Raw genomic sequence first — 19,581 nt, 5'->3', positions numbered from 1 at the left:
CCATTTTTTCTTCTTCAACCATCTGATGTACTTGTAGCATTCCACGCCCACCTATTTGCCTTGGTAGATAAAGTCTATCAATGTCACTGCGTGGATGAAGGGCATGATTCATTGTCATTATTTTTCTGGTCTGCCTATCCATTGCTTTTAGTTCTGCTTGAGTCCAATCCACTATTCCAGCTGTACCTAATGACTGGGATTGCCCAGGTGTTGATTGCCTTTATGGTATTTCCTCCATTGAGTTTGGATTTTAAGATCTTCTTCACTGTCTTGATGTATTCACCTCTAATCTTTTTCTTGACTTCAGTGTGCTTGATGTTGTCAGCTTGAAGGATACCCAAGTATTTGTAGTACTCTTCCTCATCCAGACTCTTAATGTTATTTTCGTGGGGCATCTTGATTCCTTCAGTTTTCAATATTTTTCCTTGTTTGATAGTAAGTGTGGCACATTTGTCCAAGCCAAACTCCATTACAATATCTTGGCTATATATACGGACAGTGTTGAGCAGCGATTCTATTTCAGATGATGTTTTTCCATACAACTTCAGATCATCCATATAAAGGAGATGGGATAGTCTGGCAGATGTTTTTGATGTTTGATAGCCATGTCCTGAGTTATTCAGTATTGTTGACAGAGGAAACAGTGCAATAACAAATAGTAATGGTGATAATGAATCTCCTTGAAATATTCCTCTCTTGATATTAACCTCTCCCAGCCTCTCACCATTGATCTGCAACTGTGTCTTCCATTGTGCCATCGATCTTTGCACAAATTTTCTGATGTTTCTACTGACTCCTGTTATTTCTAGGCACTTGATTATCCAGTCATGTGGCAGAGAGTCAAATGCCTTTTTGCAGTCAATCCATGCCACATTCAGGTTGGTCTTCCTTCTCTTGCAGTTTTCCAAGATCATTTTGTCTATTAGGAGTTGATCTTTTGTTCCTCTGCTATTGGGGCGGTTTCCTTTCTGCTCAGGTGGAAAGAGATTGTTTTCAACTAGATGCTGTTGTACTGCATCAGCTACCACACCAGTTAGTAATTTGAAAGTTGTTGGTAAACAGGTAATTGGCCTGTAGTTGCCTGGTGTTGCCCCTTTTGCTGGATTTTTTATTATTAGGTAGGTTTTCCCAGTTGTTAGCCACTTTTCAATTTCTCCTCCTTGTAGTATATTGTTGAACTGCTTGGCAATGAGTGGGTGTATAACAGTTAGATGTTTCAACCAAAACCCATGCAGTTCATCTTCACCTGGTGCTGACCAATTTTTGATTTTCTTTGCTCTTTTTTCTACCATTTTTGTTGTTATTACTAGTTCTTTCATTTCAACTTCTGTTTTATTTGCATCCACCTCTTTTAACCAAGCCGCATCCTTGTTGTATTTCTTTGGGTTATCCCATATCTGCTTCCAGAACTGCACTGTTTCTTCCTTGTCAGGTACTGACTGATTCCTTGCAGTTTCTCCATTGATGGATTGGTAGAAACGTTTCTGATTGGATTGAAATTGGAGGTTCTGCCTATAGTTTGCAATTCGAGCTTCATATCTACTGATTTTCCTGGCTATAGCTGTTATTTGTTGCTTTATTATTTCCAGTGCTTCCTTGATCTTCCTTGTTTCTAAGTGGTATTTCTTGATTAGGTATTCTTTGGTCTTCTTGTTCTTCAGCTTCTTTTCTTTCATCTGTTCTAGCTTGCTTGCATGTGATCTTAACTTGCTGATCTTATTTTCTAGTCTAACCTTCCATTTTTCTGGTGCACTGTTTGTTTGTTTTTCTTTTTTGTTGATTTTGCATCCCAGGTATTCTGTTATAACTGCAGCTGTGCTATACATTAGTTGGTTTGTTTCTTGCAGTGAATTGGTGCTTATACTTGATATTGCAGTATTTGCATCTTTTAATGCTTGTGCTAGCTGTTTCTTTGGAACAAGCTTCAATGCAGGTAGCCTTATTCTGTTGTTTTTGTGCTGTTCTAGATGCTCAGTTATTCTTTGTTTCAATTCTTTTATTTCTTTAGTTAGAGGGTTTTGTTCTTCCTGAGGTAGAGGTGCCTGGTTTCCAAATGAGAACAGTTGTATATCTCTGCTGGATTCCTTCACTGCCAACTCCCCCTGGTTTGCCTCTACATTCTGAATTACTTCTGGTAAGGCTTTGATTTCTTTGCCCTGGGTAAACCTTTGCAGTTCGTCCAATTCTGTTTCTGTGAATACTTTATTTCGTGTTATAAATCGGCGTTGATCTGCTAGTCTCTGTTCTGTTATTTCTGATTCTGGATGTTGTTCTTTCCAGAACTGGTGCATTCGTTTTAGATATCCTCTTCTTGTTGGACTTGATCTGTAGTAACAGATCATTATTTCTTTGTTTTCCATCACTGTGTATCTGCGACGGGTAAACACCTTTTCTTCCAGTAGTTCTGCAGCTGCTGGCCCTGGTTGCTCAGCCAACAGTCCTGAGTCCTGTAACCCATTTTTCACCAGATATCCAGGAACTCCAATATCTAGCGCGGACCTTGTTAACTCGGGCGACGTCCGAGCTGGTATGGCATTCTGCAATTTACGTCTCACCATGTTTTTTATGGGAGAGACACTCTTTGTCTGACTCCTCTGATGAGACCTGTCCAGTATGGTTGAACCTCTGGCATAGCTCTCATCTTCCTCAGAGTACACAAGCCCCACAACCACGTCAAGGCAGTGTTGTTGTTGTTGTTGTTGTTGTTATTATTATTATTATTATTATTGAGTTGGAAGAGACTTCAGAGGTCTTCTAGTCTAGTGCAACCCCTTGCTCAGGCAGTATACCCTATACCATTTCAGACAAATGGTTGTCCAGTCTCTTCTTAAAAACATCCAATGTTGGAGCATTCACAACTTCTGGAGGCAGGTTGTTCCACTGATCAATTGTTCTAACTGTCAGGAAATTTCTCCTTAGTTCTAGGTTGCTTCTCTCTTTGGTTAGTTTCCATCCGTTGCTTCTTGTCTTGTCTTCAGTGTTTTGGAGAATAGTTTGACTCCCTCTTCTTTATGGTAACCCTTGAGATATTGAAACAGTGTTGTCATGTCACGCCTAGTTACTCTCTTCATTAAACTAGACATACCCAATTCCAGCAATCATTCCTTATATGTTTTAGCCTCCAGTCCCCTAATCATCTTTGTTGCTCTTCTCTGTACTCTTTCTAGAGTCTCAACATCTTTGTTACATTGTGGCAATCAAAACTGGATGCAGTATTCCTAGTGTGGCCTTACCAAGGCATTGCAAAGTGGAATTAACACTTCATGTGATGATTTTTTTTTTTTAACACTTCATGTGATCTTGATTAATGCAGCCTAGCACTGTTTTGGCTTTTTTGGCAGCTCAGCACACTGCTGGCTCATATTTAAGTGATTGTCCAAAAGTGATTTATTACATTAGCATATATTACAATTATATTGCAATTATAATTTGTTGCACAGTCAGAGAGATGATTGGACTGGATTTGATATTTTTGTCTGCTTACTGAGTCCTTCCCAAGAATCTGTGATAGGCAGGTACCGGTATTTTTAATGTAAGATGTAATCTGTTCCAAGTAAAGCATGATCCAAATTCTCATCTAATACTCTAATCTTTCCTCCGTGGTTTCTCTCCCATTGCTTCCCACGAATCATTGAACTGCTGAATTCAAAGCAGGTCTCTAGAGAGAAGGCAGAACCCACTGAGAATGACTCATAAATAAGGCTGTCTCTGTCCCTCCCTCCCTTTTTTGTGTTCACATCACAGAGACAGGCTGACATATGCATTCATGCACAGAGGAAGAACACTGTTTATTTGCCTTTGTAGGTGTACCCACTGGCACAAACCAAGCCTGCGTGGACGTGTATTTGCCAGCAGGTTGCCAGCTTCCTCTCAAGTTGAGTTAAAGCAACCTTGCCAGACCAGTGTTATCAGTCCAGCTCCCAGCAACAATTATGTCATTATTAAGATTCTCTACTAATGGAAAATAGGTCCTCTGTGCGTGTGCGTGTGTGCGTCTGCTATGGAAGAATATCATATGGATGCTGGTTACATATGTCCCAATGGGACAGAGAGCATTGCAGAGATTTAAAAAAATTGATATGGCCAATGCTACTCTTTTTGCAGACCCCATTGACCTGTGGCATTTTCAGTCTATTTTATTTTGCATTTATTTCTGTGCGCACCATAGCAACGGTTGGATTAAGGAGAGATGCCTTGAGCACAAACCCTTGCCCAGACAGTAGACTATGCCACTGAGTAAAGCTTTTGCTGCCTCTCTCTCCCTCAGACTGTTTTTCTTTCTTACTTGCAAAATGGGTAGTCCATCAACCTATCTCAGAAGACAGATGAGACAGATAATTGCAGACAGCTGATGCAAACAAACAACTGTGAAATGAAACATTTGGCAAGAAGCAATGATAGTTAATCCAAATCAAGTCTGCAGATGTCCACCACAGCTTTTGGAGGAAGGAGTGCAGTTTCTTGAGTTCCTGAAGAGAAGGTAGGATAACCATCTAATAAACAAATAGATCTACCAAATGGGCTTAAAGAAACTTGATTGGAAGATACTTGCTGAGAAATATACTAGGAAGGAATGGCTGGCTTCTGAGGGTCAACAAAGCCCAGTTAAACTGTAAGGCACCAGCACTCCTGATGTAGCATTCCCTTGGTTGTAAATCAAGAAGATTTCAGGTTTTCTGCAGCAAAGAGCTCTTTTTATAGTTATACCTGAATCACCAGCTTCCCTAGGAACTCTAGCCTTGGGACAAATCAGCACATGAGAGCATGGTCTAGCTTTCAGGTTCTCCAGTTTCCCTCTGGAAGGAACTTCATTGAGGTAAAATATTCATTTCCCGAAGAATCCAGTTTGGCAAAGCTGCTTGTTATGATTGTCCAATGACTTTCCTTTTAATAAAAGGATTAAAGAAGAAGTAGACCAAAGGTGCCACAACCCAAATGCTTTTAAAAAACATTCCTTAAACACACACACACACACACATACACAAAACTCCTAACATAACAAATCAAACCTGCTTAGAAAAGGGCTGGGGAGTGGGAAGGGGCAGAGTAAACAGACAAGGTGCTAATCTGTATGTCATTATGCAATGCTGTGGCTATCTCATGACAGCAAGGCCATTCAACAGGGCTCCATTGTGTGGAGACAAAAATAAGGAAATCAGCATCCAAATTGGAGCTTGCAGAAGGGGAAAGCTTAGACCTTGCTTGAAGATGGAAAGTTTCCAAACTCCAGAAGAGCAGGTAGAAGAGAGGACTGGCCACCTTCTTGGCTCCACCCACACCTGGGCACAATCCCTTCTTGCTACACCTACAGAGGGAAAGCTATATATATGTATATGTCTGCATGGCCCCAACATTTGGACAATCCTTTTATATCTTTGGCCCTATGATTGCCAGTTCACCAGCTCCAGCCCAGCCATGAGGAAAGAAGTTTGCACCGTTGTTTTTCTCCGAGCCGTCTTCACCGAGTTCTTGGCAACAATGATTTTTGTGTTCTTTGGTTTGGGCTCAGCCCTGAAGTGGCCATCAGCCTTGCCAAGTGTCCTTCAGATTTCCCTGGCATTTGGCTTGGCAATTGGCACAATGGTACAGACCTTTGGTCACATCAGTGGTGGCCATATCAACCCAGCAGTGACCATCGCTTTCTTCGTTGGAAACCAGATCTCTTTTCTCCGGACATTGTTTTACATTGTAGCTCAGCTGCTGGGGGCCATTGCTGGTGCAGGCATCCTTTACGGAGTGACCCCCACCAACACCCGTGGTAATCTGGCAGCCAATGGGGTAAGTACCTCTCTCACAAGGCGGTGGAGGTCTAATAATTTGTGTGAGGAATTCTCAGGCAGGTCCATATTCTCCTAAGGGAGAGTTTGCATCTCAGGGGGAAATAAGTAGCAGCTGCTCTGTTCTGCACACTGGGGGAAAAGCAGCTTTTCCATTCCCAGAGAGCAGGTGGTGCAACAGATGGAACGCAAGGGGGAAATGTTCCCTTATTCAGACATCCAGACCTCTAGATGTTTGCTAGCATGCATGGAGCTATTTACAAGGCAGAGCTCTTTGCAACTGTCCCTATATCCTAGGGGAACAAGTGAATCCATTTAAAAAGGAAAGCAAGAACTGCATTAACTCAATCACTGCCATAGGTAAAAGGATCAGCAGGAACAGCGTAGAGAATCTACCCATAGTTATTGGTTGCTTATTAAAGATTCATTATTTTTCCTTTTCAAAAACCTTTCCCTGTAATTTCACACTTGATGCAAATTTGTGTCTATTGGCTTGTGTGCTCTTGGAAAGGCATCAAAAGAATGGTGCCTAGGATTTGCAAGCATGCACACAAGCATACACATACATATCGCTTACTATATTGTTCCTCCAAGCCTCCTAAAAAATAGCTTTTGATAAACAGAGTAATCATTTCTGGTTCAATGCAAGGAATGAGGGTTTTGAATAGAAAAGGACAGCCAGCTACAAACATGTAGAACAGCCTATCTCAAGATCCCCGGAAAATATCACAGGGCAGCGTTAAATTCATTGACCCCAAGGTTTCATCATAATAAATTAGACAAACAAATCTGGGAAGCTTGTGAGAAACGTTATTAGAGTTGGACCAAAAAAAAAAAAAAGATACAGAAAACAGCATGGAGATAATATTTGAAGGACCATGTAAAAGCAAATCTCAAGATTTGTGTGGGCCTTGGTGATTGGAGGGACACATTTATGTTTTCTTTGCAGCAAAATGGATGTAGTTTGACATTGTCATAAACCTCCCTTATCATTAAATGCAAGTGGGAGTTTCAAGTCTCATTTCTAAGAATTATAAGTAGAATTCAAGACTGGTTCTGTTCAGAATTATGCTATGATTTCAGATTATGGACAATGTGCCCTCATTCCATCCTTTCCCCAAGGAACACTTTTTTTAAAAGATTTTTTTAATCCTGCCTTTATTATTTTTGTAAATAATTCAAGGTGGCAAACATGTCTAATATATCTTCCTTCTCCTATTTTCCCGACAACAACAACCCTGTGAGGTGATTTGGGCTAAGAGAGTGTGACTAGCCCAAAGTCACCCAGCCAGTTGTCATGTTAAAGGCAAAACTAGGACTCATGTGCCTTGGTTTCTAGACTGGTGCCTTAACTAGGTCAAACTGGCTTTTATTTCTCACCTTGTTTCTCACTTTTATTTCTCCATCACATCTTACTTCATCAGTGCTTATTATCACAGTGATTTAGATATTGCATCAATTATCTAATTACAGCTATTAGACGAAAAACTTAAAGGGAAATTGAGAGCCTCTTGCCCCATCAAAGCTTTCTATTTGCATTATAACCCCAACTAAAGTAAGCGTTGCCTTAGGGGAAAATAGATATATAATTTAAAATGAAGTGTATTAGCACCAGTCTTTTCTAAATCAAATATAACTGATTCTTGCATTAAGTATGATATCAGGACCCATTTAAAGGTCAAGGTACCTCCAACTGAGGTTACCTAAAAGAAACTTTCAATCTGTTCCAAATTACTGAACTCTCTCGTATCTTTTCTTCTGTTACCTTCAACAAGCCTTCATGGTTTTAAAGGCCATTTCACATAGATACAACATTATCCAAAGGAAAATATTCCAGATGGGATCAGCTGAGACACAATATGAAAGAGATTTTAAGAAATCAGGGTTGAACTCCTTAACACCTAAAGAACCATGCTCTATTTTTTTTTTTTTTTTTTTTGCAAAGCCTTTTAAGATTCTTAGTTTGCTCTTTTGGGAAGGTGCCTCTAATCTCATGCCTCTGCTGAAACTTAGTAAATGGAATTGTTTATTTGAGATTAAGGAACACCCCCCCCCCAGTGACACAAGTAAAGCCATTGTACACAGTTAATTGCAGATCACATCTCAAAACATTTAAACCAAAAGGCAATCATGAAGACCTGTTCCACAGCTGAACACTCACAATTCTTCTTGATTTTTAGCAGAAGTGACTTCCTGACAAGAAGATACAAGATTAAAGTCTAAACCTCTGTCCTTTTTCTTCTAACAGCTTAGCAACAACACAACAGCAGGTCAGGCTGTGGTAGTGGAGATTATCCTGACTTTCCAGCTTGTCTTCTGCATTTTTGCCTCAACTGACAACCGTCGAAATGACAATGTGGGATCCCCATCTCTGTCCATTGGACTGTCAGTCACCCTCGGCCATCTAGTGGGGGTAAGTGTTGTTTGTGCTCATTGAGCAAAAACCAAAGAAAGGAGCAAATGGAGGGAGTGTGCTAGTTCAACTCATCACTGCCTCTCTTGGCTGGTAACCACCCTCAGATCATAAGGTGCTATAACTATTACAGTCTGTGTGTATTCATGTGCAAGCAGATTATGTATGAACTCCAGGAAAGCAAGGCATCTGTAGCTATATTTTTTTCCTGGGCAGTTGATCTTTAGGAATATCGGGATTTTCAGAGAATAGGATAACTTCCTGGGCAACTTCTTCCCAATTCTAAAGCACAAAATTTCAAAACAAAGTTTTAGGATCTACCATAGGCACCATAGACCAGGCATTTCCAATTCACAGCCCATAGGCCACATACGACCCTGGACAACTAGCCCCACAAGATATAATAAAAATATTTTAAAAAATTAAGTTTATTATCAATACATGTAAACTGTGTTATGTAATTAATATGCTGCCCATGACAATTCCTCTTCACTCAATGCAGCCCAGGCAAGCCAAAATGTTGGACACATATGTGGTAGACTAGTGATTCTCAACCTGTGGGTCGGGACCCCATTTGGGGTCGAACGACCATTTCACGGGGGTCGCCAAACAACGCAGTCCGCCATTTTCCCCCTCTTTTCCTTAGCTGTGCTACTCCCTTTTATTCTACTGGCTTTTGAAAGCCAATAGAATAGACTCTCTTGAATAGAGTCTAATTCTATTGGCTTTCAAAAGCCAATAGGAATTGTCCAGGCTGTCTCTGCCCTGCTGAGCCCGCCAAAAGTCCCATTCTGCAAACAGTGCTGCACCAGTTGAGTAGTCCTCAACTTACGACCGGTTGAGTAGTCCTCGACTTACGACCAGTTGAGTAGTCCTCGACTTACGACCGGTTGGGGGTCACGGCATTAAAAAGGTTGAGAACCACTGTAGTAGACAGAAGCTTTTGTGAGTGATGTAATTAGCAGAATTCATAACACTCAATCCTCGCAATCCATATGGTGCCTGTGTTGAACTCCATGCTGGCTGTCTTTTCTCCAAACATCAGCACAGATGGTAAAGCCTTTGTAATATCAAGCCACAGATGGAAGTGCCAAAATCCCTCTTAAATAATAAATCTTCCTTGCTGTGTATTGCCTGATCTTTCCTGTTCACTATGACTGGTGCTGGGAGCTAAATCTTTTGGAGGCCCTTTAGTGATTGGCTGCTGTGATCCAGAAAACCAGGTTTCCCATAATGTATGGCAAGAGGAATGCTAGCCGAATGATAATTGGTAGGTGGTCTTCCGGGGAAGGGAGTAGGCAGATTGTTAGAAATGTTTACTTTGAAGTGGCAAGAGAAGTCTATATGGTTAATTTACTTTGTTTTTCTCTTGTACAGATCTATTTTACTGGCTGCTCTATGAATCCTGCCAGGTCTTTGGGACCTGCAGTCGTCATGAAGAGATTTACCTCTGCTCATTGGGTAAGAAATGGATTTATCATAGTGGCCTAGCCAATGGTGGGATCAAACAGGTGAATAACCAGTTCTCTGTGTGGATGTTGCTTCCGGAAGTCCATTCTGGGCCTGGGCAACAAAAAAGTAGCTACCAGTTCGGCCAAAGTGGTGCGAACCGGCTGAATCCCACCACTGGGCCTAGCTCATAGTAATCAAAATGAAATTGATTGAACCATATCCTTAATGGCAGCTTTCTAGAGGAAATGACATAAAACTGGCCAGGATAATACAGTATCGAAGAAAATAGAAAGAACAACCAAGATATTATAATAAGTTAGAAAAGTGAGCTGAAAAGCACAGGATGGAACTTAATATAGGTAAATGCAAAAATTAAAAAGTAATTAAACTCACAGGTATAGCATGGGTAATACCTACCTTAATAACATTGCATATGAAAAGGACCTTGAAATTGTAGTTTATCCAAGTGAGGGTTGGTCAACAGAAATATAGTTTCCAAATCATAAGAAATGTATTCTTGCACTAAGCAGACACGGGGTTAGACTTGACCTATGGTCTTCACCAGATCAGTAACATATATAACCCCAGAAATATTTCAAAAAATGTATAGCATTATTCACATCGGCTTTGCAACCATATTGAGACAGAAATTCCACAACATTCATAACAGAACAGGATTTCTCTGTCTCTAGTCCCATATGCTCATATCTCAATTGGTTCTTAAAATGTGAGCTGAAAAAACTATGAAATGCAGAAGCCCATGACAACTAACTAACTAACCATGAGAAGGTCTCACTGAAACATTATTTCTTTTCTTGGAAACTGTTTTTGTTTGTTTGTCTTTGCATTTTGATCCAAAAGAACCTTCAAATTGGTGTAATTTCCTAAGAATCTGAAGACAATCAAAGAATAAATCACTGCCCGGATATATTTCATACTAACTTCTGAAAAGTCTCAGAGATTTTGCACAAGCAGAAACAATTCATTTTTTTTTAAATTCAGAGGCATTATGAACTAGGCTGCGTTTCATAATACATTATGTCAAAACAAAACATAATATGCTATGTCAAAAGAAATTTTATTATGTCTTAACTCACTCCTTATATGTTAACTCACTTAGAATATCATATTATATTCTGATTCACACAACCTGTTAAAATAATAGCTAGCTTTTCAGAACCTACCAAACCTACTCAGTCCCATTTAACCAAGACTGTTGTGTTGTGCAAACCCACCATAACTCTATTAACTGCACTAACTGGCTTAATTGGGGAAATCTGTAAGTATTTAACTAATTCCTTTTATTGGTTTCTCAGGTGTTCTGGGTTGGACCCATTTCTGGAGCCATTCTAGCTTCTGTATTGTACAACTACGTACTGCTTCCTCACCCAATGAATATGTCTGAAAGGGTGGCCATCATCAAAGGTACTTACGAGTCAGAGGAAGAGTGGGAAGAGAAAGAGAAAAGCATGGAAATGTCTTCTCCATAAACAAAAGCAATCAGAAGGAGAGAAGGAACCTGATGGCTTGCATGACAATAAACACTCACTGTATACCTTGTAAGCCCAAGAAATTTCCCCCAGTGCCCAGGACCTGAAGAGGGAATGGGAAGAGTTTACTTGCCTAAAATAACTCTTGAACCCACGGTTGCATGTATGTGAGTGCATGAGAAAACGTGGCTCATTCAAACAGCAAAGCTAGACAAGGACAGTACCTTAACCTCCTGGGGCTGCAAAAACCTGGATGTGCTCCAGGACCATTCTATCCACATTTCTATTTTTTACAACAGGGAACAGTCTTGTCATTTGTTTAGATATTGACATTTGACTTCATGACAGAAGTCCAGAATTTGTCATTACAGGTTTATTAATATGCTCCAGGCTCGGGGGGGGGGGACACAGTGGCTTGAGCTCATCTCCTTTATACACCAATATTTGTCACTTGTTTTGGGAAATGGGTAGGATGACTTTAATCTTAATATTTAAGACAGCCTAAATATGGAGCAAAACCCTGAGCTGAGGGCAGTTATGGTTGGCTTGTGAAAGAAGGAAAAACTGACAGCAGCTTTGCACTGAAACCTATGAGGATTTGTTGGCGGTCCCACAAAGCCAAATCTTTTGAAAAGAAGGTTCTGCTTTAAGATCCATAAATGGCCTTCTTTTTATGAAGTGTCAGGGAAAGCAAGTTTCCTCAGGAACTGCCTGCAGCTATTCCCTTCCTAAGATGATTTCAGGGCTCAAAGGAAATACAGTACATCAAAGTTTCTTGTTTTGGCTTAATTTCCATCTCACATAGCTTCCAAGAAGCAACGGAGAGAAATTCTTTGAGGGTTATTCAGTAAAGCTCAGTCTGTCTCCCGTAGCCATTTAGGTTATTTTTTTTTTTATTGAATTTTTTCAAAAATTTTACAGATAAACATCCACCCCCCCCAACCACCCCCTCCCCCCCCCGACTTCCCCGAACTGAATATAGGATTATTTAACAAATTTTAAAAATAACGTTTACAATTTATAAGATAATTAATAATAATAATAAAAATCATGATCATAATATATATAATAATAATATACATAACATAAGCTTTAAAGTAAATAATATATACTAAAAAAAAAAGAAAAAAAGAAAAAGGAAAAAAGGAAAAAGAAAAGAGAGAGAAAAAGAAAAAAAGAAAAAGGTAGACGGAAAGTAGGTTATTTAACCCATTTAGGTTATTCTGACTCAGTTCTTCCACGTTTCTGAGGCTGAGAGAAAGGGAGTGGAGAGTGACGGATGGTTGCCATCATTTGTGCTGCTTAGAACAAGTCAACAGGACAGGTTAGGGGAGGAGAAGTGCAGTTAATTGGTAGAAATGGGACCAGGAGCAGAGCTAATAGCAGTAGGTGGAAGTTTTAGCTGACAAAAACTTATGCTTGGGTTCCAGATACAGAGAAAGAAGCAGCACAGCAAGGTGCAGCCTCACAGGAGTGCAGTGCACTCATAACACCCAATGAATCACCATTTCACTCTCCCTTTCCTGCCTCAGGGCAACACCAAATGAATTCTCCCCCCCCCCAAAGAATGAGGATGTATGTAAAATAAATATAGGGATATGCAATTTTAGACAGAATACTCCCCTAACATGAGAAAGATGCAATATTTCTTAGCATTCTGAGGAAAGATCAGGACCAGATAACCTCCATTTGGACAAAAAAATTTATCAGCTCCAAATTGGTCTCCAATCAAGCTTAGGAAAGCCTGATTGATGTATAGGGCAGGGGGAGGACTCATTCTCCACTTAAATATCTTAAATAAACATTTGACTGCAAAGAAAAACAACCTTATCTGGCATGCTTGCAGACCAAGAGAAAGTTCCTTGAGTGACAACAGCTATGGTTCAAGAGAATGTAATGAAAGGCCAAGCCAAAAGTTGAATTTTAAGAAAACTACCTTTTATGAGGGGAAAAAGCCCTCATTCTCCACACAAAAGTCTGGAACAAATGTTACACATCTGTCTGCTTTATAACTTAACTTTGGAGGGAACAGGCCATGCCCAACTGTTATTTTTCTGCAAAAGAAGAATGTGTTTTGCTTGGTTTGGTTATTTTTTGTGTTTCTGTAATATATTGTATTATTTATTATCAATAAAAAAGAAAGGCTGTGTATAACGACCTTTGGCTGAAAGTGTGTGAGATGTAAGGAACAGCAAAGGAGGGAAAGGGGCAAGGAAGTGAATATGACAGCACAGCTGCACAGTGGAAAGGCCACCCTCTTTGTAAATATATGCTGTGTCAATTCATACACAGAAGAGATAAGGTTTCACTCACACTTAATGCAACCACCATATTGATTCTTTTGACCCCTCCTCCAAGGATATCTCTGATGAGCCATCTACTTCAATTGTGAGAGACAGTAACTTAAATGGTTTACATAAAAAAGCTGGTTACCTCAGGGAGCCAAATGGAGGCCCAAAGCCAACTGAAATGTTTAGTTTTCTCCTTGACTGATCTGAATTCACTTCACTCCACTCAAATTCACCATATCCAAACCGGAAGAACATCTTGGAGACCACAGTAAGTTTCACCCTTTACATTTATATATCTAATCCCACCACCCAATTTATGCACTGGCCACATCACCCATCAATCAGAATTTCTAGTGATGGTGGAGAAACAACTTCAGTTTTGATGGAAGAGCTCCTAAGCTAAGGTGACCAACTTTTTTACAATGAAAAGATGGAAACAAATAAATTGAAGAAAAAAATATTGTAAATAAAAGAAACATTTTATTCATTGCAACAATAATACAGAATACACTATAATAGGATAAATGCATAATAAAAAACATTTGTAACAATAACATTTTATATTGTAATTATGCTTACATGCCGCGTTTCGTCCGCAGCCGCCCCGCCAGCACTGCTGCCCTGCTGGGTAGAATGGGCCCCGCAGCTCCCAAAGCACCAGCTGTGCCGGCTCCGGCCCCGGGGGGGCAGCCCGCCATCAACATACCCCGCCTGCAGCCGCCCCGCCAGCACCACCGCCCACCCTGCACAGCCCCGTGTAGAGCAGGCCCCACGGCTCCTACAGCATGGGGGGCAGCCGGCCACCACTGCCCCTCACCCCGCCTGCAGCAGCCCTGCTGCCCCTGCTTCTTGCGCCCGCAGCCATTATTGCCCTAGCAGGGCTGAAGATCAAGAGAAATTTACTGTGGCATCGCCACTCCAGTCTCTTCCAGGTATCTTTGGGACTAACTAGGAGATGGTGTAGTTGGGTAGCAGGGAGGGGTGCAAAGTTCCTGCCAATTTTCCTTCGCGGCAGACAACTTACATGTGCAAAGTTTGCCGGCTAGGTGTTTTGGCGTGCTCAGCAGCAATTCCTATTGGCTTTCGAAAGCCAATAGGGGAAGTAGCACAGCTCATGCAAAAGTTGAAAAAAACATCAAAAAAAGGTGCCAGAATGCCGTTCTGAGCGTTCTATGAGAAAAAAAAAAGCCCTGCAGATTAGTCTTCAAATATCAAAAAGGAGGACATGTAGGAGGACACTTTTTGAGGGAGGACAGAACTTTAAAAAGGAGGACTGTCCTCCCTAAAGGTCACCTTATCTAAGCAGATATGTCTGTGAAACCAGAATGTAAGCTGCAATGCTAGCTTATCTCAGCATGCCCTGACTTTTCTTTAAGTTTACGAAGAAACAGGAAAAAGTGCTGCTTTGTTGCTTTCCATCTTTGCTGCTCCCAGGCAAAATGGCAGAGCAAAAGAAAACATTGACTGCTGGAAGATTGGCAAAGGGGAGGGGTCCCCACGCTATGGCACAAGCCAGGCACTTTTCCAAGGCAGCCAGGACTAGTAGTGCCACTGGGCTTCCAGCGACAGCCAACTTAGGTGTACAAGGCTGCTAGGATAATTTTCTAGTTATATGTTGACTGCCTTGAGTAGTTTGTAAAAATAATGAGAACAGGACACAAAAAACAAAAATTGGTGTGACATGGCAGCCATGACTTGTATAGCAGTCTTTAGTTTCCTGTAATATTTTATTCTTATAGGACAATTAAAGCAGGCATAAGAGAGCTGTTAATATAAATGAGAAAAATGATATGCACAACAAAACCAACTGAGGTAATGCTGATCACCCAGCTGATCTGATCCCTGGTCACTTGCCCTCTTTCTGTTGTAAACTAGTTTAGTCAAATCCTCTTCCTTTGTAGCAAATTTGTGAATAACACCAGCTCAGGGGAAGGATATAGGGCAGTGATGGCGAACCTTTTAGAGACTGAGTGGCCAAACTGCAACCCAAAACCCACTTATGTATCATCGAGTGCTGGGTGGGTGTGGCCCATTGGGTGGGTGTGGCCCATTGGGTGGGCGTGGCTGCGGTGGTAACGGCAGACTGGGTGGGACTAAAAAGTTCAATCAATCAATTCCAACTTTGCAAGATCTTTTTTTTCCCGCGAGAAGTTGAAATTGATTGACTGATTGAACCTTTTTTTTTTTGCACACGGCGGCAGAGGCCTCAAGTGAAAAGGTTTTATAAAAACCCAGCTGAAGGCCTAGGACTGGGGCGACGGCGCGCATGCCCACAGAGAGGGCTCTGAGTACCGCCTCTGGCACCCGTGCCATAGGTTCGCCACCACTGATATAGGGAGTGGTTTATGAGTCTCACAGAAAGCCTAGCGGGCAGAGTAAGCAATCTGGCATTCTGATGTGGCTAAGCTATAACTCTTGATGTGGTTTACAATTGCTCATGCTTTTTAGATATGTTCAGAGTTGTAATTCAGCATACCATTGGATACCTACTGCTTTTATCTGTCTTCAGGCAGGTTTACTAAGACCACAGGTTTAGCTGAGATTATTTCTCTTTTGCAGGAGAACCCATTTTCGTTGCAGCTGCTGCCAAGTACAAGCAGGACGCTGACCCCACCTGTTAAATCCAAGAGGAGGTGCATCAGCTTGGGAAAAAACAATTGAGATCAAGAATAGATGAATATTTTAAGAACTGTTTCAACACATGGTATAAACCTTGGCTGAGCCACCCTCTGTTTTGGGGTTTAGAAATAAGCTTTTCAGATAGGTGAGGAAATTAACACTTCTTCCTTTAGAAACTGATCACCAAAGAATGTGTTGATTTTTAGAAGAAATCTGTTCAAAAACTCTTGAGGTTTAACATGAGCTTTTGACTCATTAATTACCTCTGTTCAGGCCATCTCCAAAATGTATATAGTGCAGTATTCAGAGGAGGCCTAGAAAGGAAAATTTGGCACTAAGTTATTGGATAATCCATATGAAAGAGCAAGCAATAATGGGCACTTCCAGACAAGATTGTTCCTAACCTTTAGAAAGGAGTCTGAAGCCCACCAGCAGGAGTCCTTGCTTCTGCACTTCACTTCTGCAAGCATCAAAAACATGATAAGTCAGTCAAAGCTCATGCCCAATAGAAGTTTGCAAAAAATGCAGCCCTACCTATTTTCTTCTCCCTGAGCAACTGCAAATCCTAGAGCAGGGGTTCTCAACCTTGGCAACTTTAAGACTTGTGGACTTCAACTCCCAGAATTCCTCAGCCAGCTTTGCTGGCTGAGGAATTCTGGAAGTTGAAGTCCACAAGTCTTAAAGTTGCCAAGGTTGAGAACCCCTGTCCTAGAGCAATAAAATGTTCTGTCAGCCTTGCAAAGTAATCCAGACAAGAAACACACACAAACTCTTCGACTAAAGTTGTATGTATAACAGCTAAGAGGAAAAGTGGAAGCCACCTGTCTCTCTGTAATATATATTATCATGTGTGCATATATAGAACAGAAATATAGAAGAGAAACATGAATAAATATGTGTGTATACATACATACATACACACACACATATATACATACACAGACACACACTCATATATTCATGTTTTCTGTTCTATATTTCTGTTCTATATAGGCACACATGATATTATATATTAGAGAAAGATAGCTGGCTTCTGATTTTCCTCTGTGTATACATACATATTATACATGTATATATGTATACACATATACATACACACATATATTTTTGGTCTTTTTTCAATCTCTTTTTTTCTTTGTATCTTCCTTTCCTTCCTTTTTTCTTTTTCACATTTACTTTATTATATTTTTCTTTGAATGTATTTCTTAGTGTATGTAAACTCTTTTACTAAAATCGTTTTTTTTTTTAAAAAAAAAAAAGATATTTATTCTGCAGATATAGTTGAATCCAATGCCAGGTTCATTTTCTGTCACTTTACACTGTATTGTAATGACATTATTTTAATTATAATTTAAAATGTAAGGGGAAGTGCAATATTTTATGCTAAAAATAAAAACAACCAGTATTTATTTCTCATGTTATACATTTTCAATGGCCATACTCCTTTTTTTGGGGGGGGGGGAAATTGCTTCTTCTACCTGTATTTAAAAAGTGTATATCTCTATATTTTAGTAAGGCAGAATGTGGAATATTTTCAGAAAGAAGAGTCACACAAGCTTTTTTTAGCAAATCAAATATAGCAAGTTTATTATTTTAGCAATATACCACTTTTTCTTCATTTTTTTCAATATGAAAAGGCTGCTTCAGTCAGTGGCACTGATAGGAGGTCTAAAGCACTGTATCTGAATTATATTCAAAGTCTATTATATCCTAATTATTTATATTACCATACTTTTCCATAAACATGATGATGATGATTTTAGTAATTGGAACAAGTTCTTACATATCATCAAAACAAGCATTTCCTGTATACTAATTGAGCATGAAAAACACATGCTAAACAAGAAATAAGGAGAGTGGTAGGATTCAGCCAGTTCGCACCAGTTCGGCAGAACCGGTAGCTAATTTTTTTGTTACCCAGGCCCAGAATGGACTTCTGGAAGCAGCATCCATACAGAGAACCAGTTGTTCACATATTTGAATCCCACCACTGGATAAGGACTATGGTTCAACAAGTAAAAGCACCAAGCCAACCTTGCTTATATCTCCCGAAGCTAAGCAGGGTGGATCAAGACAGCAGTTGGATGGGAGACTACTAAAAGATACACTGGAGAGTTGGAAAACATCCTAGAAGTAGGCAATGGTAAATCTCTTCCATATATTGCCAAGAAAACTCCGTGAAGTTACCACAATTTTAAGTTTAAAAAAAGGGATACTTTTTAAAGGAATATATGTTGTTCTCTTAGATAATTCATCATGTCAGTTTATGCCCATCATATTTACTTATTAGCAGGATAATGATGAACTGTTGAGGAATACAGAATCAGCCTTGAAAAACAAACATGGCCATCATTAGAAAAAAGTGAACTTAGCCTGGAAAAACAGAAGGAATGAGAAAGAAACTCAAGATAGTCCCACCATGATTTTCTTTAGTATAAAAAGAAAGCTTTAATATAATCTTTCAAGATTGTGTAATTATAGTCTAGGTCAATAAAAGTAGAGTTCTGTTATTTCTTGTACCTGTACATTTTCTGACCTGGTCTATCTTAAAGGGTTGACATCAACTCATTCATATAAAAAAAAATGTCAATGCTCCCATGCCATGTTGGTTGATCAAATATACTCATGGGTTTTCTGATTGACATGTGTACATGCAGCATCTCAAGACTTTTAGAGAATAACATTTTGATGGTTTTAAAGGGGATTTTTAAAAAAATGCATGAGGAAGAGTTCTCTTGCAGTTCTTTAAAGCCTTGTTTATCTCAGCATTTTCTTTACTGCCTTCTGGTACTTCAGTGATAAATGTCTTAGAGAAGATATCTGGGGAGTTGGATATTTTATTTTATTTTAGCTTATATCATTGACCTAATCCCGTTGTGGCGAACATATGACACGCGTGCCACAGGTGGCACGCAGAGCTCTCTCTGTGGGCATGTGTGCCATCACCCCAGTCCTAGGCCTTCAGCTGGGTTTTATAAAACCTTTTCACTTTAGGCCTCCGCCACCATGTGCAAAAAAAAAAAGGTTCAATCAATCAATCAATTTCAACTTCTCGCGGGGAAAAAAAAGATCTCGCAAAGTTGGACTTGATTGATTGAACTTTTTAGTCTCACCTAGTCTACCATTACCACCGCAGCCATACCCACCCAATGGGTCATGCCCACCCAGCACCCGATGATACATAAGTGGGTTTTGGGTTGCAGTTTGGGTACTCAGTCTCTAAAAAGTTTGCCATCACTGACCTAATCTATGTCCACACTTACTAATTTGGAGATACAGGTTAATGTTTAGTTCACACCTTTGCTTTTTTCAGTTTTATTTGATGGAGTTATCCCGAGTTAATGCTCTGAAAATTTCTATTGAATTGTCATCCACAGATTTAGCTATTCAAAGTACTACCAGTAGTGGATCTGGGCTGTGTTGAAAGAAAATTCTTCATCATGGTTTAGTCCAAGCTGGGAATAAACATGGTGACTGCTTTAGAGAGAAGGTTGCAGTTTATTGAAGAGGAGAACCAGACAGAAAGATGGCTCTGGAGC

At 40.1% G+C, this 19,581-nt stretch overlaps 1 protein-coding gene and 2 long non-coding RNA genes across 3 annotated transcripts in view; 2 read left to right on the top strand and 1 right to left on the bottom strand.

The window, feature by feature from the left end:
- Positions 1-8,055, bottom strand: part of LOC120302941 — a 44,065-nt gene extending 36,010 nt beyond the window's left edge. The window contains exon 1 of the long non-coding RNA XR_005555289.1: positions 7,939-8,055. This is a non-coding gene — a long non-coding RNA (uncharacterized LOC120302941). The remainder of the gene's footprint in view (positions 1-7,938) is intronic.
- Positions 5,152-12,069, top strand: AQP5 (aquaporin 5). Its single transcript, XM_039331966.1, has 4 exons — positions 5,152-5,778; positions 8,026-8,190; positions 9,568-9,651; positions 10,959-12,069. Exons 1-4 carry the CDS (start codon positions 5,209-5,211, stop codon positions 11,130-11,132), a joined length of 993 nt encoding a protein of 330 aa, XP_039187900.1. The 5' UTR covers positions 5,152-5,208; the 3' UTR covers positions 11,133-12,069.
- A 2,218-nt stretch (positions 12,070-14,287) lies between these two features.
- On the top strand, positions 14,288-17,463 carry LOC120302975. The gene is made up of 2 exons (XR_005555296.1): positions 14,288-14,355; positions 15,983-17,463. It is a non-coding gene; the product is annotated as an uncharacterized LOC120302975 (long non-coding RNA).
- The last annotated feature ends 2,118 nt before the right edge of the window (positions 17,464-19,581 follow it).

The sequence above is a fragment of the Crotalus tigris genome, unplaced genomic scaffold (assembly GCF_016545835.1).
Source record: "Crotalus tigris isolate CLP2741 ecotype Arizona unplaced genomic scaffold, ASM1654583v1 scf7180000024441.2113493, whole genome shotgun sequence".
Taxonomy (NCBI): domain Eukaryota; kingdom Metazoa; phylum Chordata; class Lepidosauria; order Squamata; family Viperidae; genus Crotalus; species Crotalus tigris.
Note: the sequence above shows the minus strand (reverse complement) of the source record. Positions and strands in the feature narration are given on the sequence as shown.

Excerpts from the sequence above, each read along its gene's own strand:
- AQP5 (XM_039331966.1), top strand. The coding sequence starts at position 5,209 with ATGGAAAGTTTCCAAACTCCAGAAGAGCAGGTAGAAGAGAGGACTGGC. Across the intron at positions 5,779-8,025 it reads GTAATCTGGCAGCCAATGGG|CTTAGCAACAACACAACAGC; the intron begins GTAAGTACCTCT and ends TTCTTCTAACAG. Across the intron at positions 8,191-9,567 it reads CCCTCGGCCATCTAGTGGGG|ATCTATTTTACTGGCTGCTC; the intron begins GTAAGTGTTGTT and ends TCTCTTGTACAG.